Source organism: Oryx dammah, unplaced genomic scaffold (assembly GCF_014754425.2).
Source record: "Oryx dammah isolate SB20612 unplaced genomic scaffold, SCBI_Odam_1.1 HiC_scaffold_27, whole genome shotgun sequence".
Taxonomy (NCBI): Eukaryota; Metazoa; Chordata; class Mammalia; order Artiodactyla; family Bovidae; genus Oryx; species Oryx dammah.
In genome coordinates this window covers 82,844,928-82,870,583 of record NW_024070211.1, presented here as the reverse complement: position 1 = coordinate 82,870,583, position 25,656 = coordinate 82,844,928, and the positions used below count along the sequence as shown (strand labels likewise).

Below are 25,656 nucleotides of genomic sequence, written 5' to 3'. Positions count from 1 at the left end.
CACTCAAAAATGATTTCTGCTATTGAATGAATGTTTTTGTTCACTCCACCCCCCAAATTCTTTCACTGAAATCCTAACTTCCACTGTAACAGTATGTGAAGGTGGGCGCTTTATTCAGAGAAAAAATACAAAAAAGTGTCAAACAATCTTATCATGGAAGGTAGAGTTAAGGACCTGGAGGGGGAGCTCAAAAGATCATTGATTTCATGTATCGGAAGGACAGTATGAACCTGCAGCTAGCACGACAGATGGCATTAATTAGGTCTGCCCGTCCATCACTTGGCAGAGGAATGGCCTTGAGATCTAAAAGAGACAATCTTTCACCTGCTGGACAAGTGAAAAGTGAAAGAGAAAGGCGCCAAGAGTCGATTGGTTTTCACGGACGCAGGGCCTCAGAAATGTACACCCTTAGAGTAATTTTCTGGAAAGTGAAGATATTGCATGAAATAAAAAGCGATGTGCATGTGTGCTGAGTTGTGTCTGACTCTTTGAGGCCCTAAAGGCTGTAACACGCCAGACTTCTCTGTCCGTGGAATTTTCCAGGCAAGAACACTGGAGCAGGTTGCCACTTTCTCCTCTAGGGGATCCTCCTGACCCAAGGACTGAACCCACGTCTCTGGCATCTCCTGCATTGGCAGGTGGATTCTTTGCCACTAGTGCCACCTGGAAAGCTCAAAATGGGGGGGTGGGGTGAGCTGCATATTTAAATGGAAAACTGTAAATAAGTCAATGAAAGGAGGAAACACATAATTACACCATACAACACTTTTTTTTCAAACTGTGTATGGATTTTTTTTTAAGATACACATTTGCTTTTGTTCTTTCAAGCATATTACTTTTACTTGTAAAACTAGCACTGCTACTTGCTTACTATAAAAGGCTATCCATTTTCCATGTTTCTGTTTCCCAAAGTGTAGATAGAAAATGTGTGAGTCAATCCTTAGGGGAAGATTCCATTCTCCAAACCACATGGCAATTCTCAACGAGTATATTCTGCTGTTCCAACATGAGCAGAATTCCCGCAGGACTTGTATAGTACTACAGGAGACATCACTTCTAAAGTTTAACTCTCCAAACAACAAAGAGTGAGTCGATGAAGACACATTGCATTTTAAGAAGCCCATGATAGTCCTACAAGCTATTAAGAGAAAATTATGTTATAAACTTAGAGGTAGAGAATTAGAGCAAGGACAGGTGCCTGAGCACTGAATGTGTGTGACTGAGTGTGAGCAAGTAAGGGAACAGAGGGTAAGGCATCAGTTCTCATCTCATATCAAGGTTCGAACATAGCTCAGGGAGGTTAACGTGAACATTTTCTTGAGATAATTATAAAAGGATTAAAAATAAGTCTACCTTTTAAAGCTAGAATGTCATAAGCTGTGAGAGTTGAAGAGTGAAACATTTCCAGTTTGGAGAATGTGTATGAGTGTGTGTGTGTGTGTGTGCCCCTGTGTCTATGTGTGTGTGTGAGGAGGGATGACTTCTTGTGGAATATGGTTTAGTTGACAATTCTTTGAGTGTTTTGCTCTATGAGAAAGGTCAACAGTGTTACAAATACTTGTACAAGCTCATAAGTAGCCTCCTTGTGCCACACCCTAAACTCCTTACATCCCAACTTGTGAGTCTGTGACCTTCACAAGAGAAAACACAGGAACCCTATCAGTGAGGAAGCTAATTTCCCATCTTGGAAAAAGCAATACTTTGAAGTTTTCTTTTTTGGTGCTACTCTCGATGTTACAATTTCTAATATTAGTAGAAGGAAGACAGCATCAGGTTGGGGAGGGTGAGCCTGTGGGTTATGATAAAGATGTGTGTTTTACAATGAAGGGACAAGCTCTGGAGTCATGAGGTGGAGTTGGGCTTGGGAACTGCTGGCAGAACAAAGGAGAGATGTTGTGAGATAAAGAAAGCGGGAGTTGCTGGATCTTGAAGCAAGAGAATATCCTGGAATGTTATCTGAAACATATTTGGTGCTGTCTGGAATTCTGGAAAGCAATATTAAAGCGGAATAAAGACAGTCATATGTGTCACTCAAGACAATGTTATTAAATGAGTAGAAAGATGGTGAGCATGGATAGGAAAGTCATGTGAGAGTGCAGACTGAAGGACAGTCTGACTGTACACAGGTTTGATTTTACCAGCTAACGTTCGCTGAAGGCCACATGCCGGAAATCTGTAAATAAGTGCCTTGTCATGAAACTCATGCTCAGTTGTGTCTGACTCTTTGGCACCCCATGGACTGTAGCCTTCCAGGCTCCTCTGTCCGTGGGATTTCCCAGGCAAGAATACTGGAGCGGGTTGCCATTCCCTCCTCCAGGGGATCTTCCTGACCCAGGGACTGAACTCATGTGCGCTGTGTCTCCTGCACTGGCAGGCAGATTCCTGACAACTGAGCCAACTGGGAAGACCTTGTCGTGACTGCTATGGTGTTCGCAGTGGCTGTCACGTCTGACTCCTTGTGACTCCAGGGACTGCAGCCCGCCAGGCTCCTCCATCCATGGGGATTCTCCAGGCAAGAACACTGGAGTGGGCTGCCATGCCCTCCTCCAGGGGATCTTCCCAACCCAGAGATCGAACCCAGGTCTCCCGCATTGCAAGTGGATTCTTTACCATCTGAGCTACCAGGGAAGCCCCTTGTCATGATTAGCATTTTATTAAATCCCCTACAGTCCAATTGGGAAAGATATTACTTTTACATTTATTTCTAGATGTAGACATTGACGTGTGTTCTTGTTAAAGGTCTTAGGACTCAGGATTTGAATGGAAGTGGTGCTGTGTCCTGCATGTAGAAATGTTAGCTTCCCTGATGATGTAGGCCTCACTGAGGAGTTAAATGTGAGTGAAACATGGGGACATGCCCCTGGTAGGGAGGTTGAGCCGTCACACCCTCCATATACCTGGGGCATTCAAGGAAGGGCCAGGAAGCCAATGGGCTTGAATGAGACGGTCCAGGCAAGACATCTGTGGGTGACCAGATATGAAGGCTTTGAAGACCTCACAAAGAATTTGTCTTTTCTTCAAAAGAAAACTGCAAGCCAGTTGCATAAGAAGCATATCTTTACAACTAGATTTATGCTGGATTGGGTGAGAGAAAAGAAACCTGTTAGGGAAGTAGAAGAGGTCTTTCTCCCAGAAATGTGGTCAGACTCAGAGTTGGGAGTGCATCAGTAGAAAAATTTTTGGAAGCTCTCTCTGTGGTGTTCACAAAACGGTGTGGGTATCATCCCATGAATGTGAGATGAGATGAGCATCTCAAAGACCACAGACCTTCAATTTCATTAGGCTCTGTCAGTGCTGGGAACTTGATAACAGTTGATGAAAACTGCCACCTAAATCTACATTAGAGGAGAGGGTAAGATAACTGTTGTCCATTGAAATACTGAGGATAAATTCTACATCCTGCTATATATTTTTAACAGCATTTCTCTTCGGTGGGAGCAGGGATGCTCAGGAAGCTGTCTCATGAAGGTTGACTGGCTGATAACTCAGCTTGAGAAGTTTATTGCTTAGAAAAGTGACCTCATAAGGATGTGGAAGAAAGAAGTGCAAGTGAAACAAAGTTCTAAGGAAAAACAAAAAGATAAGCACTGCATTTTCTCATGGAGGTGATGTCTTACCACTCAATTAATTTCAGCCTCAAGACCCAATTTTAGTTCTGAATCACCTTCTAGTTTTACTTATAAAGGACTTTTCATTAAGCCAAATTAAGTAGATGGAGGTCCAGTTGTTTATTATCTAGCACTAAACCATTTCTACAAAAAGACACCTGTGCAAGCCATTTGGCACCAGTCAACTATTTTTTTTACAATTTAATTATGAATATAATTACAATGAGTTAAGAGACAAGCAAGGCATCCACCATAAAATTTCTAGTTTGCTAACACACACACACAGACACACACACACACACACACACACACACAGATTAAAAAACAACCACAACAAAACCCCTGCCAAGTCTGTGAGAATGTTAGCTTGCAGTGGAAACTGTAGTAAAAGGGGAGTATTTGTAAAATCTACCTTTATTTTAATTTCAAATTTCCTTAAAATGGTGCTGTAGATAATATTTTTATACTGTATTGTTTTTACATCTCTGTTGTCTTTGTGGTTACCCTTTAAACCCTGCTTTTTCCTTTCTCTGGTCTTAAGGTAATTTGTCACTATCATGCTTTCATGGTTAGCAACTGTTTGTAGTCAAGTGCCTTGCAAGCTCTGTTTCTTTTCTCCCAAAGAGTATCATCATGGAGTTGATGATGCGTCAAAAATAGTTTGACCAAAGGGCAAGATAAAGTCAAGAGTAAAGAAAATATTTGCAAATATACTTGACTAGTTTTTTTCTTTTCCCAAATTACTTATTTAAAGTATACTTATTTAAAGACTTCCCTGGTGGCTCAGATGGTAAAGCATCTGTCTACAATGTGGGAGACCTGGGTTGGGTCCCTGGGTCGGGAAGTTCCCTGGAGAAGGAAATGGCAACCCACTCCAGTACTCTTGCCTAGAAAATCCTATGGACAGAGGAGCCTGGTGTCCATGGGGTCACAAAGAGTCAGACACGACTGAGTGACTTCACTTTAAAGGTAAAGTGGCATGATGGCCATAGAGGGGAAAAAAAACCATTAAGACATGCAATGGATTCTTTCTGCCATAAGGCAACCCTTTTTATAGGAGGGTGGTGTGACTGACAGATATATAGCAGGATGAGTTGTATTTAAGGATACATAGGGCATGTTTTATCTTTGGGGCCTAGATTTCAAGGATGCTCATTCAACCTTATGGATACCATTTCTCAGAATTTGTTTTACTGCTTAATTAATCAGTGTATACCAAAACAGGTCATAAACATTGTCTTCAAATGTGTGTGTGATTGCAACCTTTAAACTGAAGATTTGAAAAATTTATGTATTTATTTATTTTAATTGGAGGTTAATTACTTTACAATATTGTAATGGTTTTTGCCATACATTGACATGAATAAACTGAAGACTCGTGTGGAACATCTTTACTGTCTCAGTTTATTGCTGGCTTGCCTAATCTACAAGGCCTATATACATAAATACACATACACATACGGGCTTCCCTCATAGCTCAGTTGGTAAAGAATCCACCTGACATGACTGAAGTGACTTAGCAGCAGCAGCAGCAATGCAGGAGACACAAGTTCGATTCCTGGGTTGGAAAGATCCGCTAGAGAAGGGATAGGCTATCCACTCCAATATTCTTGGGCTTCCCTTGTGGCTCAGTTGGTACAGAGTCTGTACCAACTGGGAGACCTGGGTTCAATGTGTGAAACCTGGGTTTGATTCCTAGGTTGGGAAGATTCCCTGGAGAAGGGAAAGGCTACCCACTCCAGTATTCTGGCCTGGAGAATTTCATGGGCTGTATAGCCCATGGGGTCACAAAGAGTTGGACACGACTGAACAACTTTCACTTTCAATTCTATATGTATATACACATATATTAAATAAACATGCTATATATAAAACAAACATGATACCTAATAAGCATGATATGTAATAAACATTATGCATATATATTTGGCTTCCCTAGTGGCTCAGATGATAAAGAATCTGACTGCGATGCAAGAGACCTGGGTTCGATTCCTGGGTTGGGAAGACCTGAAACAATGACAAGGGGATTGGTATTGGAAGCACAGGTTTTTTCATTGTGGAGTTAGCAATGTTTGCATCCCTATGATGGAAAATACACAGGGCCATGGTCAGGGATGGGAGGAAAAGTAATTATTTTTACACACAAAAGGCAACTTTGGAAATTGAGAATATAGCACATCAACAAACCTCAAATCATGCTCTAATATGAGCAGCAAAGAGCTGAAGTGAAGAAGGTGACCAAAATGAAATTATAAGATAGTCCTTGAATAACTGAACTTTGGCCTAGGCTTGAGAGAAATCTCTAATCCTATCCCTCATAAATAATAGATAAAACATTTTGCAAGGAAATCCATGAGGTCATTTCTCTTTGTTTCCCTCTCATCTACTAATCAGCCTATAGTTTTACTATTATCTCAGCACTGATGATTGTTTAGATTTGAGGCAGTTAGATGAAAACTGATGGATTAAGAGCTTCTATGATATGGAGATAAAGAAAGTACCATCTGTAAAAATTAAGAAAAAAACCTGTAGTGGGCAAAGAATGGCTCCATATAAATGTCCATACTTTAATTCCCAGAGTTTGTGACATTCTTCCTTTACATGACAGAAGAGATTTTGAAGATGGGATTAAGTTAAGGACCTTGAGATGTGGAAGTGTCCTGGATGATTCAAGTGGGCCCAATGTAATAACAAGGATCCTCAAAAGAGAAAATTGTAATCAGAAGCAAGTCTGAAGGAGATATTACAGTGGAAGAGGTTGGAGGATATGATATCATATAATTGTTGCCTGTGAAGGTGGAGGAAGGGAACCACTGGCTAAGGCATGCAGGCAACTTTAGAAGCTGAAAGATGTGAAAAGTGGATTCTCCCACAGAACCTCCAGAATATGGTCCTTCTGATTCTGATTTTCACTCTATGAGACCAAGTGTCATACTTCTGTCCTACTGAACCATACGGTAATAAATCACTATTATTTTAGGCCACTGAGTTCAAGATAATTTGTTATGGCAGCAATAGGAAACTAATACACAATATCCTATAGGAAACAGAGGCTCTAATTCAGAAAACAGAAAGAAATCCCTGTTTGGACACTCTGAAACAGGGATTTCAGGGTCCTAGAAGCACCATTGTAAATGGCAGAAGGCTCTAGATAGAAAGCTTTCTGGAAAATTGGGACACTGTACAATAGAGTCAGAAAAAGAGTAAGTTCATTATAAAAGAAAAAAAAAGATAGAGAAAGATAAGCAATTACAGACTCCAGGAAAAAAACAAATAATCTACACAAGAAAAGCATGATCCAACTATAATGGGAACCAAATATGGTCAATAGTTTAAGCAGTTTTTGGAGAGTAATAGATTCTCTTGGATGTGGTGAAGAATATTCTTTGAGAAGTGTAAGGACTGTAATAGTGAATTCTAACGAAAAAGTCTTTGTGAGATCTCTTGGACAGGCAATGAACAAGACTTACAAACTCATAGTAATGCAAATATAAATCCTGTTTATTAGTTTCCAATTTGGTCAAACCATTAAAACTTCAAGGGGTTAATGACCAGTGATTGTGAAAAAAAGGAAGTGAGATATAGGAAAGTACAGAAAGGAAAATATACTTATCTTATAAAGGGAAGTTATGAGTTATTATAGAATGTTGAAACAAGAAACAGAGGCTTATTCATATAAAGTACCAAAATATAATAGCATGATTATCAAATATTGGAGGAAGTGGAATACAATAAACTGATATTTCTTATTAGGAATTATCTATAGATGATAAGTCAAGAAGTAGAGATGTTATCCAGAGTTACGTAAGTAACTAGAAGAGATAAAAACTGAAATAGCTGAAAGAGGTTTCCTCTTATGAACAGGCCTGGGGATGTGAGGTGATAGGACTCAATCTATCACTTTCCATTAGAAATTCCTCTGTGGAATTGGGTTTGGTAAATGTTGTAGTTTGACACAAGTGAGAAACTATAAAAAAAGGAATATTAATAACACTTAAACTTGAAATACTACTCACATGATTTAAGAAAATAATATTGCATATATCTAAATGAATTTCAAAAGGGGATGTGTGAACAATTGGTTATAAAAATAATACAGTGGAGGGTTAAAATGTACTCAAAGAGGGCAACATTTAAAGCATTGGTGCTTTTAGAATCTATTAGTAAGTATTGAAACATTGCACACTCTTGGAAAGTACTAGCTTTATTTCTAACCTAAAACTCCAGTACTAAAATTTCTGATGATTTAATTCTAGCCTTGATTTAAAAACACACCAAAATGATATGATCTTCTGTAGAATGATATAGGATATATATGTCTTATATAGGATGATGTAACAGACATATATTTGGCAGCAGCTAGTTATTTATTCTTCCAGCAAGATTTCTTTTAGATAAACAGTCACAGAAAGGCAATGTAGGATGATGGAAGGTATTTATGTTTTAGAGTCTGCAGCTTAATGCTAAACCTAATCTTCTGAGCCACATGAACTTGGGAAATATTTTGTGACTTGCTTTATTCCTCTGAAAAATGAATTTCTTTCAAATCATTTATTGAGCATCTAATACAGAGTAAGGAAAATGTTATGCTGTATAATTCTCATAGAAACTTTATGAACTAGAAATTATTTTCCACATGATTTTTCCATTTCTTCTGTATCCTGTGTTATTATCGGAAATGAACTATATAATTATAAAAAATGCCAACAAGTTTTCCTTTCCCAGGAATTTTGAAAAGATGCAAGTAGTAAAATAGAAAAGACACTGTTTGTTGCCTCTTTTCTTTGGATCTGTAGAAGTACCAGAACAAAAGAGACGGGAATAGAGGTAAACTTAGTACATTTCCTAGGATTTAGATGTACTGGAAATGTCCACAACCCCTGCAGGCTTTTAGCTACAAGATTGCATCACCTACCATAAAACTCTAAAGCTGTGTTTTTGTACTGAGTTCACATTTAAGATATTAATAATGCTTTCAGCACAAGTCATTTCCAGGGAATTAATTCCCTAGCAGTCAGTGGGTTAAATCCCTACGAAATAACGTGCAGGTGACCCAGTTGTATTGACCTCAAGTATAGAATTTCAGCTCAATAGCTGCAGTACTTGGATTCTGAAATATAAAATAATTGCAGGTGTTTTTGTTACCCCAACGGGTGTTATCAGACAGGGGATCACTATGGCAATTGCAGGTTCTTATTGTATTAATGTTTGTTTTTGGTCCAAGAAGAAACTACTTAAAAAAGTAAATGCCTTCTGTTCCCTCTTCTTGGAATATGTAATGATGACTTTCAAACATATAATAAAAATTAACAGTATTTCAAATAGCACAAATGGTCATTAATTGCTTTTACATGACATATTTCTTCTTCAGAAGCAGAGCATTACAGCTGGATGCAAAATTCTTTTTGGTCTACTCACCTTTTACCTCTGTCATGAAAGCGTAACAGAAGATCTCTCAATTTGTGACCAGAGAAACGTTAAGCCTTCACAAACTGGGCTTGGGGGTAGTGAGGCAGTAAAGGGAAATACTTTTATAGCTACCTGAACCATGACATCGACTGGCATGACGTTTTGCTGGTGGCTAATCAGTGACCAGACATCACTTCAAGCATTGACACCAATAGAGGGAACTGATTACCCATGTGGTAAAGAAGCTGAGAGCCAAGTAAGGAAGAGTGTAGTAACCAGGTGACTAGAGATTGCAGAGAGCCACTATCCAGCTGGAGGGGCAAGAGGAGTGTCCCCATCACCAGACGGAAGCTGGAGCCAGAATGGACTGAAGACATGGAGGAGATGGATCCTCGGGTAGGGAAGCTACCTGAGGAAGGTGGGTGAGCAAGGGAGAGGGGCTGGAGGATAAACTAAAAAGCTAGGTTATCTTTTCCTTCCCCCTCCCTCTGCCAGCTACCACTGGCCACTTCCTTTGACTACAGTAGCATCTCTGTAATACGGCTGGCTAGGGTCAACCTTCCACAGGTACAAAGCAAAGAAGTGACAAAAGAAGATGGGCAAAGAAGCCCAGAGTCAGCATATATGGACATCTCCCTTGGGGAATTACTTTACCTGGCTGGTTCCTTTTCATGAAAAGTTAAGAACTCATGAGTAGGTCTGTTGAGCTCACAATATAGATTTCACAAGAAGCAGTGAGCACTATCATAAAGCCCAGCACCTCTCTGCAATGGATGAGAATGTATTTATAGTTTCAATTTTTTTTTTGTTTGTTTTTTTTACTCAGTTAGTGCACATTGGGTAACAGTGCCTCTTCTGGTGTGGTTTTGCCATTTCCAAGCAACTATGTGGCCACTCTCCTATTGCTCAAGGATATTTAAATACGAACTACAACTTCGAGCTGAGTTAAGAATTCAAGAACTAATGTCAAGGTTATGTCAAAAATGCATGGATTAGCAAACATATGTCCCTTTCCAACATATTTCTCAACCACATTAACCTCTTGGTTAGTCCCTCCATTTTATATATGAAAAAAATACTAAGTATTGCATGAGTTAGGTAAGGCAAGATTGTAGAAAATGATTCTCCTTGCCTTGAAAAATGAAAAACTCTCCTCTCTTTTTTTCAGATCATTTTCTTAAACAAAGCTGATCTGAAGAAACAATGTTAGCATTTGTTCAGTATCTTACATCTTTAAAGGGACGTTCTAAAAATACTTTCACGTTCTAAAATACTTTCTCATTCATTCTCAATGTAGCCTATTTCATAGGAGTTGGAAAAAATCATTGCAATAGCCATATATCACAGTAGCATGCTGCCTACCTCAATTCTGCTTTGTTAAGTTCTGACCATGCCAGTGTTTCTGAAATTCTGTCCAGTTTGGAGCTGAGTCTAGGATAGTCCAGAGATGGTCTTACTTTTTATGGAAATTCAAAGGACACAGCCTCACATGGGTTTGAGGGCTTGCTTTCCACATCCTTAGACTAAGGGAATGGCTTGCCTAACATCTTCAGAATCAGGTTAAATAAGGAAGCTTAAATGATGGGTTGTGGCTCAGCTGGTAAAGAATCCGCCTGCAATGCAGGAGACCTGAGTTCAATCCCTGGGTTGGGAGGATCCCCTGGAGAACGGAAAGTCTACCCACTCCAGTATTCTGGCTTAGATTTTTCCATGAACTGTATAGTCCAGGGGGCCACAAGAGTCGGACATGACTGAGAGACTTTCACTTTCAAATGATGGGTATATTATACCATAGCCCTCAGATCAGCACAAGCACGAGTACGCTTTCAAATGAGACAATTCTCACTTAAAAGTATGGAGACCACGATGTGAAATTTGTATGACTTCTTTAGATATATATAATCAGAGTACATGGGTGCATGCTAAGTTGCTTCAGTCATATCTGACTCTGTGCAACTCAGCCTGCCATGCTCCTCGGTCCACGGGATTCCCCAGGCAAGAATATTGGAGTGAATAGCCATGCCCTCCTCCAGGGGTATCTTCCTGACACAGGGATTGAACCTGCCTCTCTTATATCTCCCTCATTGGCAGGTGTGTTCTTTATCACTAGCGCCACCCAAATGCAGAAGCCCCCAACATCTTACTGGAAGGCTGTCCTAGCATTATGACTGACCTTTCATATCAGAATAAACTGTTATGGAAATTCAGGCTTGTTTATTTTTGTCTTTATTCTTCCTTTTAAAAACAAGTTAAGAGAGCCTGGGAACTATAAAATACCGTTCTTCTTGAGAAACAGAGGACTCATGAAATAAAAAGTCTGACAGGGGATAAGAGTTCCAGCTTCACTTCAAAACCCATATTTAAAGCACTGTTCCTCTATTCAACAACAACAGCATCATCTGAAATTGTGAGCAGGCAGCAAGAAAAAGACCTTGGGAGAATAAACTCTGCTTTATTCCTCTTGATATCATTTTGCCAGAGCTTTAAACAAGCGTGAAGACTTTTGTGAAATGAAAAACAGAATAAAAGAGCATATTGAGGGGCTGTTTCCAACAGGCTCCCCATATCCTACTCCCCCTAATGGGAATGCTGTACACACAGCCGTCCAAGATCAGACCTCCTAAGTAGAGCATTTTTTTTTTCTTGGAGATTTTTCTCATTTGGACTTTAATTAAGCTCCTGCCAGGCTTGCAAGCTTTTTAATTTTACCTTTCTTTCTTCTTTCTTTTTCCTCCTTGAATCAGCCTGCTTGCCAGGAAACTTTTTCCAAGCTGTCACAATCATAGTAAGCATACCCTAAGATATTAATATTAAATTTAGAAATGTACTAGTCGCTGTTGCTTCAAGAATCAATAGCAGAAGTTTCCTCACATTTGGAAAGATTTTCATTCATTTGTTCATTAATTCATTTATTCATTAATTCATTTGTTTTTCCTTAAGCGTGTGTGTGTGTGTGTTATGAATGACAAAATAACAAAAAGGAAGTTTCACAGAGTGTACAATGACTATTGGATCGTGATACAACTCAACCTGCCCCAAAGCCACCAGTTTAATAGAAGAAACCTTCCATTACTTAATTGATACTCACAATGTCCATAAGGAAACTGTAGCCAACTCTTTTCGAGTGTTGGTGGGTGTAGGGTGAGCGATCCCTTAAGAAGGTAATGTCTCAGTTGATGATTTAATACCTCTTTGATGAAATGTAATGTCTAATTCATTTCAGTTCTTTTTCAAAATCCCCTTGTAATCAGTTAAACTCTCCGTGACTGCAAAAGTATAAAGGTAGGGGCTGGGGATATGGAAGGTGACCCCTTTAAAGCAGATTGCAAACAAGGACCTAGTGTAGAGCACAAGGAACTCTGCTCAATACTATGTGGCAGCCTGGATGGGAGATGAGTTTGAGGGAGAATGGATACTTGTATATGCGTGGCTGGGTTCCTTTGCTGTCTACCTGAAGCTATCACAATGCTGTTAACCAGCTATATTCCAGTATAAAATAAAAAGTTTAAAAAATAAACAACAACAACAACAAAAAATAAAGCAGATTGTATGAGAAGCTATTTTCATTTAAGGAGGCTTAGTTGAAAATCAGCCACACTAAACAGGATGTCTTCTTTTTTTTTTTTCTTAATTTTTAAAAATACTCAGATAATATTGCAGAAATAAGAATAAGCCGTTAGAAACCCCAAAACTAGAATGAAAGCTGTGGAGCATTGGGGGTATTATCATCGCCAGGATTGCTACTCACACCATTCTTATTGTTTGCTTAATAATAATTCCATACCACCAGATTTTTGCACCAGCCATTCCTGTGTATGAGGTACTTACTGATCGCCTCCACAAACTGCTCAAAGAAACTGTAAGGGAAGAGCGGCTCAGGCAAGTCTCGGAAAAACATCTTCAGTGCTCCGGTGACAACGTGGATGTCCTCCCACTGGCTGTCGTCCAAATTCAGCTTCTCTTCTGGGAAAACACGAGGAGAAATGGAACAACTGGTTTTAATGAAACAATTACAAGACACTAATTATTATGTTAATGTTTGCCTACTATCATCAGCAACCGTTAACAGCCTTCTGCACCTAGAGGTTTGGTGCTGTGCATGTTTTTTTTTTTTTTTTCCCTTTTTTCCATAGGAAGGGAACATTTTCAATGGAATACCATCTGTAGGAATGCAGCTAACAAAAAAACAAGAGACACAAAGAGACAGTGCCATTGACACAGTATGTCAGATACATTTATTCCCATAATGCATCAGTATGAAAATTAGCATCACAGCTCAACATGATTCAAAGCTATTTGGTTTAGAGGCCGAGGGGCTAAGAGTTGCCAATGATGGCTGGCTCAAGGGACCGGCCTAAAGGCCTTGCTGAGCCAACAGGAGACATATGCTAAACATGGCAATAGAAAATGAGTTATTGCTTTACATGTGTTAGCCTTGCTATGTACAAGGGAATAATGGGTAACACTTTTTTCCTTTTTTTGCTGAATATAAAGTCAGCAAGGAATAGAATACCGAGTGAGAAAAGATATTAATTCCTTCTTACTGCTTCAAAAATATCTTTTTTTTTTTTTTTTTTTTAGTTTTCATCTCAGCGAGGAAAATGTGCCCAGCAACAATATTAGACAGACCCCTGTTGGCCTACGTAGGCTATGCAAAGCTGTCAAAAATGATAACACACTAAAGCCAAACCACAAGTGCTCACCAACTCCTCTTAGAAACAATGGAAATGTTTGCTTGGGAAGCTTGAGTGAGTTGAGACATTTAAATATTAAAGAAAATAAAGGCCCCAATAAAGTTCTCAGAAGAAATAAAAAGAGTCTGGGCAATTATTTCCTTCCCTTTCGTCTTCAGTATGAAAGACTGGAACCATTCTCACTCAAAAAGTGGATGCGATAATGTCTAAAAGTGACACCTTTACATACAACTAAAAGGAAGCAGGCATACAAGCATTGCTGCTGAAACACAGTATTTGTCTTTCTGAACGTTACAACACAGAAAAGATTTTGGATTTTGGGCTTAATGAAAACTGAAGCTAATCATTTTGGACAACCTGGGGGTTAAAAGGAAAGCTGAGGATCCCGGCAAGAACTTAATAGGTCAACTGAAATTGTGTGTCTTTACCGATGTCTTGGGCTCACGTTTAGATGCCTGCTTGTGTCAGTTTTATGAATGCAGAGGAGAATTTGCACCAAAAATGTAAGAAAAGCTGAGAATTGTCACTGTAGGGAATCTCTGCATGGGCTGTTTTGCTAATAGTGTTCATGTTCTTTTAAAAATATTAGCTGAAATCTTTATCAGATCTTTTTTTCTAAATGGATTGTTATTCCCAGGGCTGCTAAGTGATGTTCTTGCTCAACTGGCTGTTTGCAAAGAGAATGAATGAAGGTGAATCTGTTTATTTCAGCTGGGCTATTTTCTTCCTCCCTTTCAGTCTCCATCCCTACCTCAATCATAACACAATAATTTGACCCACAACAAAATCAGCAGAGGAGACCTTCTTTCTGCCCTGCAATCATTTTTGATTGATTGTATTTCAACAATTAGTCTTTTATTTGGCTACACACTATTGAAATAGGACGACAGCATCCTAGCAGGCCAGCTTTAAACAGTCAACTGTTAACAATAGCATCAAAAAGGGAGACCTGATGGGGTTTACTGTCACTTTAAAGAACGGGGTTTTCACATTGTTGAAATCTGTCAGATATTTTGAAATGTCCCTCTCACTATGGTGCCACACCCCCTGCGTGCCCTTATAATAAAATTGGTTTTACTCCTGATTAAATCATTTTCTCCCTACCCACTACCATACTTCTCATAATGGACCTGTGCGCTCTACAGCTGGTGTTCTTCCCATGGTACCAATTCTTACTTTATCTTTTAAGCACTTTGCTGCTAAGATCTCATGCAGAGTGCTTATGTTTTGTTAAGAGCTTCATTCTTAGAGAAATAGCTTAACACATGTTCTAAAAATGTTGTACAACTTATTGCTTAAAGCACATTTAGAAAATGTATAAGTACGGTAGCTTTGGCACTGAACTTTAAGTGGAAAACTAAATACACACAAACACACACATACACACACATGCTCACATGCACAACTATCTCTACCAAAAATTTATCACAAAAGTCCACACAAAAATTCATTTTGATGCATAGGTTTAAGAGCACAAAAGTCCAACACAAAATGCTATTTTGCTGCATAAGTTTAAGTTTAGCAGGTTAAAAAACAGGATGATTTTATTTTGAGCAAGCAAACAATAAGAGCAAACAATTGCATAACCAAAGATAGATGCCAGTCATGTTTGTCACCTTCAGATAAACATCACTTAATTCAACTGATTTTGAAAATGAAATATTTCAATATACATAAAAAAGAAAATCTACCACTCAATCAACACCATTTGATTATATCCACTCAAAATGCCATACAATATCAATATCAACTTGTGTTACTTAAACTAACATTCCTATTATGTAGTCTTCATTTTAAAAAGACCAGGTATAGCTCCCCAACAAGTAGCTTCGATAAATAAGATGATAAGTAGTTGGAAAGTCTTTTGGTATATAACACCTAATTTTTATGTTGTTTTTCCATAAACAACCAAGGTTAAGATTTCTTTGTAAAACAGAGGACTTTAAGGCATATTTTTCAAGACCACTGCTACTTATCTAAACACGCAGTTGGGTCCATATTTATATGCCTTCTCATGAATGCAATCTGTAGTGAAGATGAAGTGACACTCATCTCTGTGTTAACAGGTATCATTATGAACACATTTGTATTATCTGATAGGCATTTTCTAACAAATCTGTTAGCACTGATGATATCTTCTTGTTCCCCCTTTTTCAAACGAGCAGGATTTCTCTGTAGTGAAGCACTGTTGACATTTGGGACTGAATAATTTTTTGTAACGAGGGCTGTCCTGTGCATGCTATGGTATTTAGTAGCATCCCTGGCCTCAGCCAACTGGTTGCCAGCAGCACTTCCCAATGGTGCTGATGAAAAATGTCTCCAGATATTGCCAAATATCTCCTGGGGGTACAAAGTAATCCCCAGTGGAGAACCAAAACAATGGAGTCTATAAGAGTTTATAAGAGTTTATAAAAGTTTATAAAATTTCCTCAATAAACGTTGATTTGTGAAGTTTACCTCCGGTGTGTAGAAAAATAGAAAACTAGATATGTGCATATTGAGGTTTCTTTAACATGAACTTAAGTGCTGGTGGGGCTTCCCTGGTGGCTCAGTTGGTAAAGAATATGCCTGCAATGCAGGAGACCTGGGTTTGATCCCTTGGTTGGGAAGATCCTCTGGAGAAGGTAATGGCAACTCCAGTATTCTTGCCTGGAGAATTACATGGAGAGAGGAGCCTGGTGGGCTACAGTCCATGGGGTCACAAAGGTATGAATGAGTAACTAACACATTCAACACTAAGATCTGGTAATTATTATTGACAAAATACAAATCTGTTACAGAACAAAATTCAGATGACTATATTTTAGGGGATGTTTGCAACAGAAACAATAACCAATAGTTATTTGATGCTTACACCATGCTAGAGACTATACTATGCACTTTACATTTTTTTTTGTATAATTTTTTTCAATAATGAGGTCTATGCTATTGTTATCATCAGCTTATTTTATAGACAGGGAAAATGAGGCATGTATAGATTAAGTAAAATTTCCATGGCTGACAAGTTATAAACCCAGGATAAAGAGGCAATTTGTTGCTATTGTTGTTGCTTAGTCTCTAAGTCCTGTCTGACTCTTTTGCGACTCCATGGACTATAGCCCACTAGGCTCCTCTGTCCCTGGGATTTCCCAGGCAAGAATACTGGAGTGGGTTGTCATTTCCTTCTACAGGGGATCTTCCCAACCCAGGGATCGAAACTGCATCTCCTGCACTTCAGGCAGATTCTGAGCCTCCCGTGAAGCCCAAGGAGCCAGTCAGTTTCTCTCCAAACCACTATGGTCAGGCTAAGCCTGGCTGGCAGAAGCTGAGAGGGTAAAAGCAAGTAAATAGTAATCGCCAGTGGTAGTGGATTGACTATTATTTCAAAGATAGTGACTTTTATATTTTATCCCTAAATATCTTACTTGAGGCTATGCTTTTACCTGTAAACTGACTTTGATCCTTCCTAATTACTCATTTATAGAAGAAACAGATTCTTATATAAACAGATATAAAGCAAACTGGCAATAAAAAGAATGCATTAGGAATGGGACAGAAGATGGAGCAAATTACTATGTGATGCTAGAGTGAAGAGGAAATATGATAGAGTGAGAAAGAGATTACATAAAACACCAGGCCTGGATTTACCACTAATTTATTGTGCATCTATTTATTTATTTGTGAAATAATATAGTCATTTGTATCAAATGAGAAAATGTATCTGAAAAACATTTGGAAAGCAAAAAAACCTCAAACATATCCAAGATGCCATTGTGATGGGGAAGGTGAATAAAGGCCCAAAAGGCAAAATACATTAGGGATTAAAGCAATGGAAATACTGAGCAAGCATCATAAACCATCTTGATTGTCTTAGAGGATTTACTTCAGCATGATGCAATTTGTCATAGGAGCTCAACAAAAACTTTACATGCTGGAGTCCAGTACTGGGAAGAAGTCTGGTTGAATGGAGACACCTCACAATCATCACACCAATAATCTGTGCTGGTTTCTCCTGGCCCTCTAATCAGGTTATTTTAAATTCATGTTGGTCACGGCTTTTGGCTTAAACCATTTAAACAGAATTGAAGACAGCTTAAGCTCCAAAATCCAAAGTCACTCTGTGACTTTTAAGATACCACAACAAATATATTTTAATATTGTATCCAAGCATTCAAGTCTATCTTGAAATGTCCTTCCTTAAAGGGTTTTTTGTAGATTTTGTTTTTTTAATAAAAACTTAATAAAAAGTTTTAAATAAAAACTTTTTAAATAAAATCCAGCTAAAAATCATTATATTTGAAATTAAACATTTTTGACAATAGCTATTAGAAATTACCTCTTTTTAAAAAGGAGAACTGAAAGGTGGATCTTTGATAGCCACAGTATGTCATGGTAATTTCCATGGGAAAAGGCATATTTAAATATCACTAACAGGCTTTCCTTGGTGGTTCAGTGGTTAAGAATCCTCTTGCCAATGCAGGAGACAAAAGTTCAATCCCTGGTTCAGGAAGATTCCACATGCCTTGGAGGAGCTAAGCCTGTGTACCACGACTACTGAGGCATGCTCTAGAACCCATGAGCCACAACTACAGAGCCCACAAACTTCAACTATTGAAGCCTGTACACCTGTAGCCCATGCTCCGCAATGAGGAGCCATCACAAAGAAAAGCCCGCACACCACAGTGAAGAGTGGCCCTCGCTTGCCTCAACTAGAGAAAGTCCACACACAACAATGAAGACACAGTGGAGTCAAAAAATAAATAAATAAATATCACTAATAGCTTAATCACCACTCTTTTCTTGTATTATATATTGCTCTACAGACTTGCTGTAACCCAAAGTTGCAGCACTGTCCAACTTTAACTAAAGGCACTGTGTTAACCTAGGATTGGTTGACATGAAGCTGCAGACAAACTCAGACTCTCCAGAGCAGGAGAGTTACATAAGAATAAAGATGAGCATCTTTGTGTATTGAAAGACAAGTACACTTTTACCTTGTAATTTTTCCACGGCAGTTTTAAAGTCCCTTTCCAACTTTTATTTTACTGGTGTAATAAAAAAAAAAAAAAAGAGGAAAAGACAGCCCAACTTTACCAGGATACAGAGAGAATAGTTCTGATATCATTAATACAGTGACAAGAAACTATTACATCGTGAAACTCTCATAAAGGATATGGTATCTGCTTCCAGCACAGATGACCATTTGGAAACCTTATCGGAAAGCCCTGCTGGGTACATGAAAGTCATATCATGAATGAAAGAGATGCCATAGGGACACTCGATCCAAAAAATAATAATATGTTTGGTCATAAAATCAAACTGGAAGATTAGATATGAGTGGATGAAACATACCGTTTATAAGGCTATAGCTGATTTTTAGTTTAGCATTTAAAGGGGTGGATCAAAAGAAAGTCGGGTGAATCTTCCAACTAGCTCAACCTTTCCTGTTGTGTTAGCTCTTTAAAGTGACAGTTCAATCTGATTTCTGGTGGATTAGAGAGGTTCCAAATTCTCAAGAATAGTGATATGTAAACTTTGGGCCAAAACCACCCACTAAAGGACCTCTGTAATTCCTTGGGAACAACATCAGACTTTGGTGGGGACATTATCTTAGAAAATTAAGCTGGTAGACCAGTTAATTTGCTAGTTCATTTAATTTTTACTCAACAATTGTAGCTTGAATGGAGACTACATACTAGGAGCTATATTTGGTGCCTTTTTAGAGCTACAACTGTTGAGGCTGCTTTATATGCCTCAAAGAAGAAGCCTTCGCCAGGTGATCAGAAATATTATTCAAGTGAAAATAAAGTAGGTTTTAGGCATTTTACATCTTATTCCTGTCCCCTAGAATAATACTCTTTTTGACCTTACAGCAGAGACAAATTCACCCCCAAAATGTGCTTTATGTTTGTCATGGGTTGAATTGTGCCCCTCCCCCCCACCACACTGCTCCAATGAATAAGTTGAAGTCTCAACCCCCTGTACCCCACCATATTTAGAGATAGGGCCTTTAAAGAGGCAGTTAAGGTAAAATGAGGCGACATGGATGGCTCTATTCCAATATGACTGGTTTCTTTATAAGAAGGGGCAATTAGACATCACAAAGGAAGACCATGTGAAGACATAGGAAAAAGACAGGCATCCACAAACTAAGGAGAGAAGCTTCAGAAGAAAGCAACCTTGCCAACATCTTGATTCTGGTCAGAGAGGAAACACATTTCCATTGTTTAATCCCCTAGCCCCCCATCCCTCCTAGTCTATGGTACTTTGTTCTGGAAGCCCTAGAGAATGAATACAATACCCACCCAAAGTTTCTGTGCAGAGAAAGACATCATGTTCCTAGATCATATCTAGACATTTTCTCAAATCATGGGCCATGTCATACATATGAAATATGGTAGACAACAAAAAATAGCTGTTTAAGTAATTCAAACTAAATAAAAATAATTATCTAGATTCAGAGAAAGCATTTGAAAGTTGAATTAGTTGAACAATTTCTTGCCTATTCAGGCTTAACCTAACTATTTCAAATGGTTTGCTCTATACACATGCAGGATATTCTCTAGCATGACTACCAGACAATAAAATCATGATTGCTATTTTCTTACTCATTCTTTTTTCCAGCTACTACTTATAAAGTAGAAATACTTCATTGTTGCTATAGCCCAAGATATGAAATACTAAGGAACATTTAAAATTGTTCTCTGGAAATCTTGGGCTTCCCAGGTGGTGTTAGTGGTAAAGAATCTGCCTGCCAATGCAGGAGACATAAGGGAAGCAGGTTTGATCCCTGGGTCCGGAAGATCCCCTGGAGTAGGAAATGGCAACCCACTCCAGTATTCTTGCCAGGGAAATCCCATGGACTGAGGAGCCTGGCGGGCTATAGTCCATGGGGTGGCAAGCAGTTGTGCAAGCAGTGTGCAACTGAGGATGCACACGCGGGCATGTGCACATGCACGCGTACACACACACACACGCACACACACACAGAAGATCTCAATGCAAGCCAAATCAATTCCCTATGGCCGTGGTTATCTATCAAAGAAGGCAGAAAGTTGTTTTATATATGTAACTTTATATTCCAAAACTAAAGAAATTTATTCCTTACTATTTACCACAGCAACCTGCAGGAAGCTATTAGAAGACATACATTTGAAAATGGTTACTCTATTATAAAAAGAGATGGTTTGATCCATATAGAGAATGGACACTTTTGCCACCTGGTCTACCAAATTCAGTTTTGTGTGGCCTCCTGGTAGTAAGAAAAAGGGAGGAACCAAGAAAATAAGCAGAAATTCTCCAACATGCTAAAGCCTCTTTCATGATATCTTCTATTTCTTAACTCCACTGGGTTAAGTGAAAATAAATTGGGGTGTTTTGGTATGCCATATTAGCTTGCTTTCCATGGACTTCATGCTGTGTATATTTCTTTGGAAATCACTTAAGAAGCCCAAGGCATGCAAATAATGTCACAGGCTAATGAAATGTCTTTAGAGACTCTCTTTGATAGTGGTGGAGCAGCCTTCTAATCTATCTATCCTTCCCCAGCTAACCAGTACAGGAACTGAGTCAAGAATGACTATGCCTTATTTTTATTTTTCCTCAGATTTCATTTGAATGTAAATAATAACATAATAAATAGGTACAACTGAAATTTGTGAAGCAGGCACCACAGATGGAAAGTATAACAAACGTGTCATTGCTTTTGCATTTTTAATTTATAATGGCACAACATAAAACATCTTCCCATCATAACTCCACGTATAATGCCACCTTATAAAATGCTGTTATGGATATTACTTTTCTCTCCTGGTTTCTAGGTTTTTTTGTCTAGGCATCTGAGGTGAGGTAGCCCTGTTCAGACTCTAACAACAGTAACAATGATAAAAATGAATTGACTTTGTTAAGATCATACATTTTAAAAAAGGATACGTTTCATGATACCAATATATACTTCTTTAATTCCTTTCTTACTCAGAGCTTCCAATACTGCTCTTATTTCCATGCAGTCAAAGGCTTTTTGTGCTCTGCAGACACTATATACAATGGTTCATTTTATTTGACCATCTTCTCCAAACAGATTCTGAATTCACTCAAATTCCATGGATGATTTCATACATTACATACGCCAAAGGGTAGAGAATCCGTAGGATTAAATTTCAAGTCATTTTTGAAAGTTTTCTTCGTTATTGGCTCTAAGTTTCAACACTGTCGCTTTTTGTTCTCTCCAAGTTATATTACATTTGTAAATACCAAGCAGAAGGTCAGGTCAAAACATATCTCATAATGATATCTAGGAAATAAATATAACTAAGGTCTATAAATACCCGTATACAGATAACATGTCTATTGTAGGTACGTGCACATATATAGATATTGCTTAACATACTGGTTTCCTTACTTGTCCAATGAGAACTGTCATCTCTCCCTCCTAATTTTGTGTGAGAATTCAGTGAGGAGATAAAAGATCTAGTATAGGCTTGTTATACATTATTAGAAAATTTATTTGAGTATTATCTTTGTCAGTCAGACTTTGCAAATATTTTCAGAATCTTATACAATATCTGGCTTAAATTACTCCTTTTACTATACTGTCATGAGAGATGTAACTTCTGATGAAAAGAAAAGTTTGACTCTTTAAGTAAGAACTGATAAACAATTGATGCTTAACAAATATATAATAATAATACAGCTGACCCTTGAACGACCTGGGTTTGAACTGCAAGGGTTTACTTAATATACAATTTTTTTTCAAATACCGCAGTGCTAAACGACCCGCACTTGGTCAAATCAGCAGATGCAGAGCCACGGCTACCGAGGAACTGCACATATGGAGGGCGGATTATAAATTATATTCCAATTTTTAACTTCATGGAAGTTTTGCCACACCTAATCCCCTCAGTGCTCAGGGGTCAACGGTAAGTACAAATTAAAAAAAATAAACCCAACAACAGTGACTGTTTTCTGATGAAATAAAAATCTAAATAGAAATAAAGTCAAAAGAAAAAGGAATGAGCATGCTGAAAATGAAATGAATGAATGAAATTCCATCATTATACATCAATTTCAGCGTTACATTTATAGCGCAAAGTGAAAGAAAACTATCAATCAAGTTAATACATTCACTCATTAAAAATAAAACACCCAATATGTGTCAAATGTGCTAACTGCAAGAGGTATGGGTGGAGAAGGCAGTTATAATGACAGAACGAGGCTTGTAAGATATTTAAGAAATGGTATATAATCTCTTGAAATATGACAATTCTTAAGTTTTCTAACATTAGTACTGGAATTATGCTGTCTCTAGGAAAGGAGCTACCCCTTTTAATTTTATATTCACTTCATTAGTACCAAGACATGCTCAATTAGTTGCTTACTGCTGCTGCTGCTAAGTCACTTCAGTCGTGTCTGACTCTGTGCAGCCCCATAGACAGAAGCCCACCAGGCTGTGCTGTCCCTGGGATTCTCCAGGCAAGAACACTGGAGTGGGTTGCCATTGCCTTCTCCTGCTTACTAAGTATCTTTTTAATAAAGGTGATGATGATAACTATATAAATGTCCAAGTCTGAGAGATATCTACAGTTCCTTTTGTAGAAAGACAGGAAGACATCATTTGCTATAGTCTCAGGTGAACTGTTAGTACTAAGACACCTTTCCAAGCAGCCTAGGCAGTTTGGGCCTGTATGAGCCTCTCCCTTTTCTCTGCAGAGCAGAGATGTACTCAGGCTAACTTCACCACATGTTCTCACACAAGAAAGTTAGTGGAGGAAACTGGCGTGATGTTAGTGGAAAGACAGAGCTTTCTCCAACTAGGTACTCTTCTTGCTTTTCTTCTCTTCTGATCTAATACAAAACACATCTGTGGCCCTCACTCCTGAGTTCCTGAGGTCACCCGTGTCTATTCTGCTGATCTTCACTCTGGCCTACATTCAGCTTCATTTCAGATCCGTTTAATATGTTACTCATCCTAGCCTGGTAATCGTATTAATTCAGGCCATGCGTGTATCCTCAGTTGTGTCTGACTCTTTGCAATCCCATGGACTGTAACTCGCCAGGCTCCTCTTATCTGTGGGATTTTCCAGGCAAGAATGCTGGAGTGTGTTGCCATTTGCTCCTCCAGATATCTTCCCAACACAAGGACCGAACCTGTGTCTCTTGCATCTCTTGCATTGGCATGTGGATTCTCTACCACTGTGCTACCTGGGAAGCCCATTCCTCTGGGGCACACCCTAAATAACTTAGCTACAGCAGTCCTCTTTCATCCTTAGTTTTGCTTTCCACAGGTATCTACCATCAACCACAGTCTGAAAATATTAAATGATAAATTTTAGAAATAAATTTTAAGTCATTCTGAGTAGTGTGATGAAATCTCATGCAGTCCTGATTTGTCCCTTTCCCTCCCTACTCCCGGGGCCTTGAATCTCCTTTTGTCTAGTGTAGCCTCCATCAGTCACCTAGTAGCCATGTCGATTACCACACTGGCTGTCATATCAGAGGCTTGTGTGCAAGACACCCTTCCTTAATATTGGCCCCAAGACACAAGAGTGGTGGTGCCAGCAATTTGGATATGCCAAAGAGATGCTGTAACGTGTTTCCTCTAAGTGAAAGGGTAAACGTTCTCCATTTAATAAGGAAAGGAAAAAAAAGTTGTATGCTGAAGTTACTAAGATAGATGCTTAAGAACAGACCTTCTGTCCATGAAATTGTGAAAAAGGAAAAATAAATTCATGCTAATTTTACTGTTGCACCTCAAACTGCTGAACTTTAGTTAAGATGGAAAAGGCATTAAATGTGTACAGTAAGATATTCTGTGTGTGAAAGAGCACAGTCATATAACTTTTATTTCAGCATACTGTTATAATTGTTCCTGTGCTTTGGCAGGAGTGAGCAAGACGGAGCAGAGTGAGTATATGGATGAGAGATTATGTATCCAAGAGGTACCAGCAGCAAACAGCTCAGTTGAGATGCTCTGTTGTGTTAAAATACTGCATATTCACTGTGGAAAAACTATATTTTAAATGCAGTCAGGAGACAGAGAAAAACTCAGGTGTATTCATGAAACCATTGCACAGCAGAGAAAAAAGTCTAGAAAACCGATGGCTAGGCATATACAAAGGATTAAAGTTCAGAGACAATTATTGTGTATCACATTTATCACAAGTTCAAGGAAGTAAAAATATTCTATTTTCCTGAAGTTTATAAAAACCTGCTGGTAGTTGGAAAACGAAAATCCGTGTGGATTATCTGACCAGAGATAAGACTTCAATGGTGTTTCAGTATCATGCACTACTTTACTGACTCTACAAAAGGGAATTACAATTAATTGGATTATGCTGGTCTCCACACGCTGATTGTAAGAGAAGGAAGTATAAAAGTGTAACTATTGCTAACAGGTCATATCTATCATCAACCATGGGATTTGCTTTTTTACTTACCAATAAGATTAATTTCTTCTTTACAATCTTCAATTTGAAGCTGTTTTAATTATAGAGTTTAGAAAATTCAAAGGAAAAGGCAAACCTACTTTCAATGTATTAATAATTGACCACATTTTTATTCATCTTTATGATGAGGGAAAAACAAATGGATGGTTTTGTTTACTGATTAGAAGAGTTTTACTTAAGATATCTTTGCAATCTTTTCTGAATTTCAATTGAATTGAAAGGTTTTTATACTTAATTTCTATAAAGTGCTAGGCCTGGGGTTATGTTTCTGGGAATTCATGGAGATGTGGTCTCTGTTTTCAGGGTGCTTAACATCTAGTAAAGGACTTTGTTCTGCAAACTCTAAATGTCATAATATGCTAAGTGGAGTGTTAGATTAAAGATATGAACTACTGGGTAACATAATATAATTGAGCCCTTCTCATGCACTATTCTAAGTGTTTCACATATGTTAATTTATCTTTACATCAACACACGCTATAAACACTATTATTATTTTTTCAGTTTTACTGATAGGGAAAT

The 25,656-nt window shown here is 38.4% G+C and overlaps 1 protein-coding gene across 2 annotated transcripts in view; it reads right to left on the bottom strand.

Annotated features, from left to right (window-relative positions):
• ARHGAP15 (Rho GTPase activating protein 15) overlaps nt 1–25,656 on the bottom strand; it is a 704,757-nt gene that overhangs the window by 130,067 nt on the left and 549,034 nt on the right. Inside the window, exons 12-13 of one of the 2 annotated variants that reach the window (XM_040228227.1) lie at nt 12,846–12,980; nt 11,720–11,813 (exon numbers count right to left, since the gene is read on the bottom strand). In XM_040228227.1, the coding sequence (XP_040084161.1) occupies nt 11,758–11,813; nt 12,846–12,980 (191 nt within the window). In that variant the 3' untranslated portion in view covers nt 11,720–11,757. Of the gene's footprint in view, nt 1–11,719; nt 11,814–12,845; nt 12,981–25,656 lie in introns of those variants that run through there. The other variant, XM_040228226.1, reaches the window with a different exon arrangement.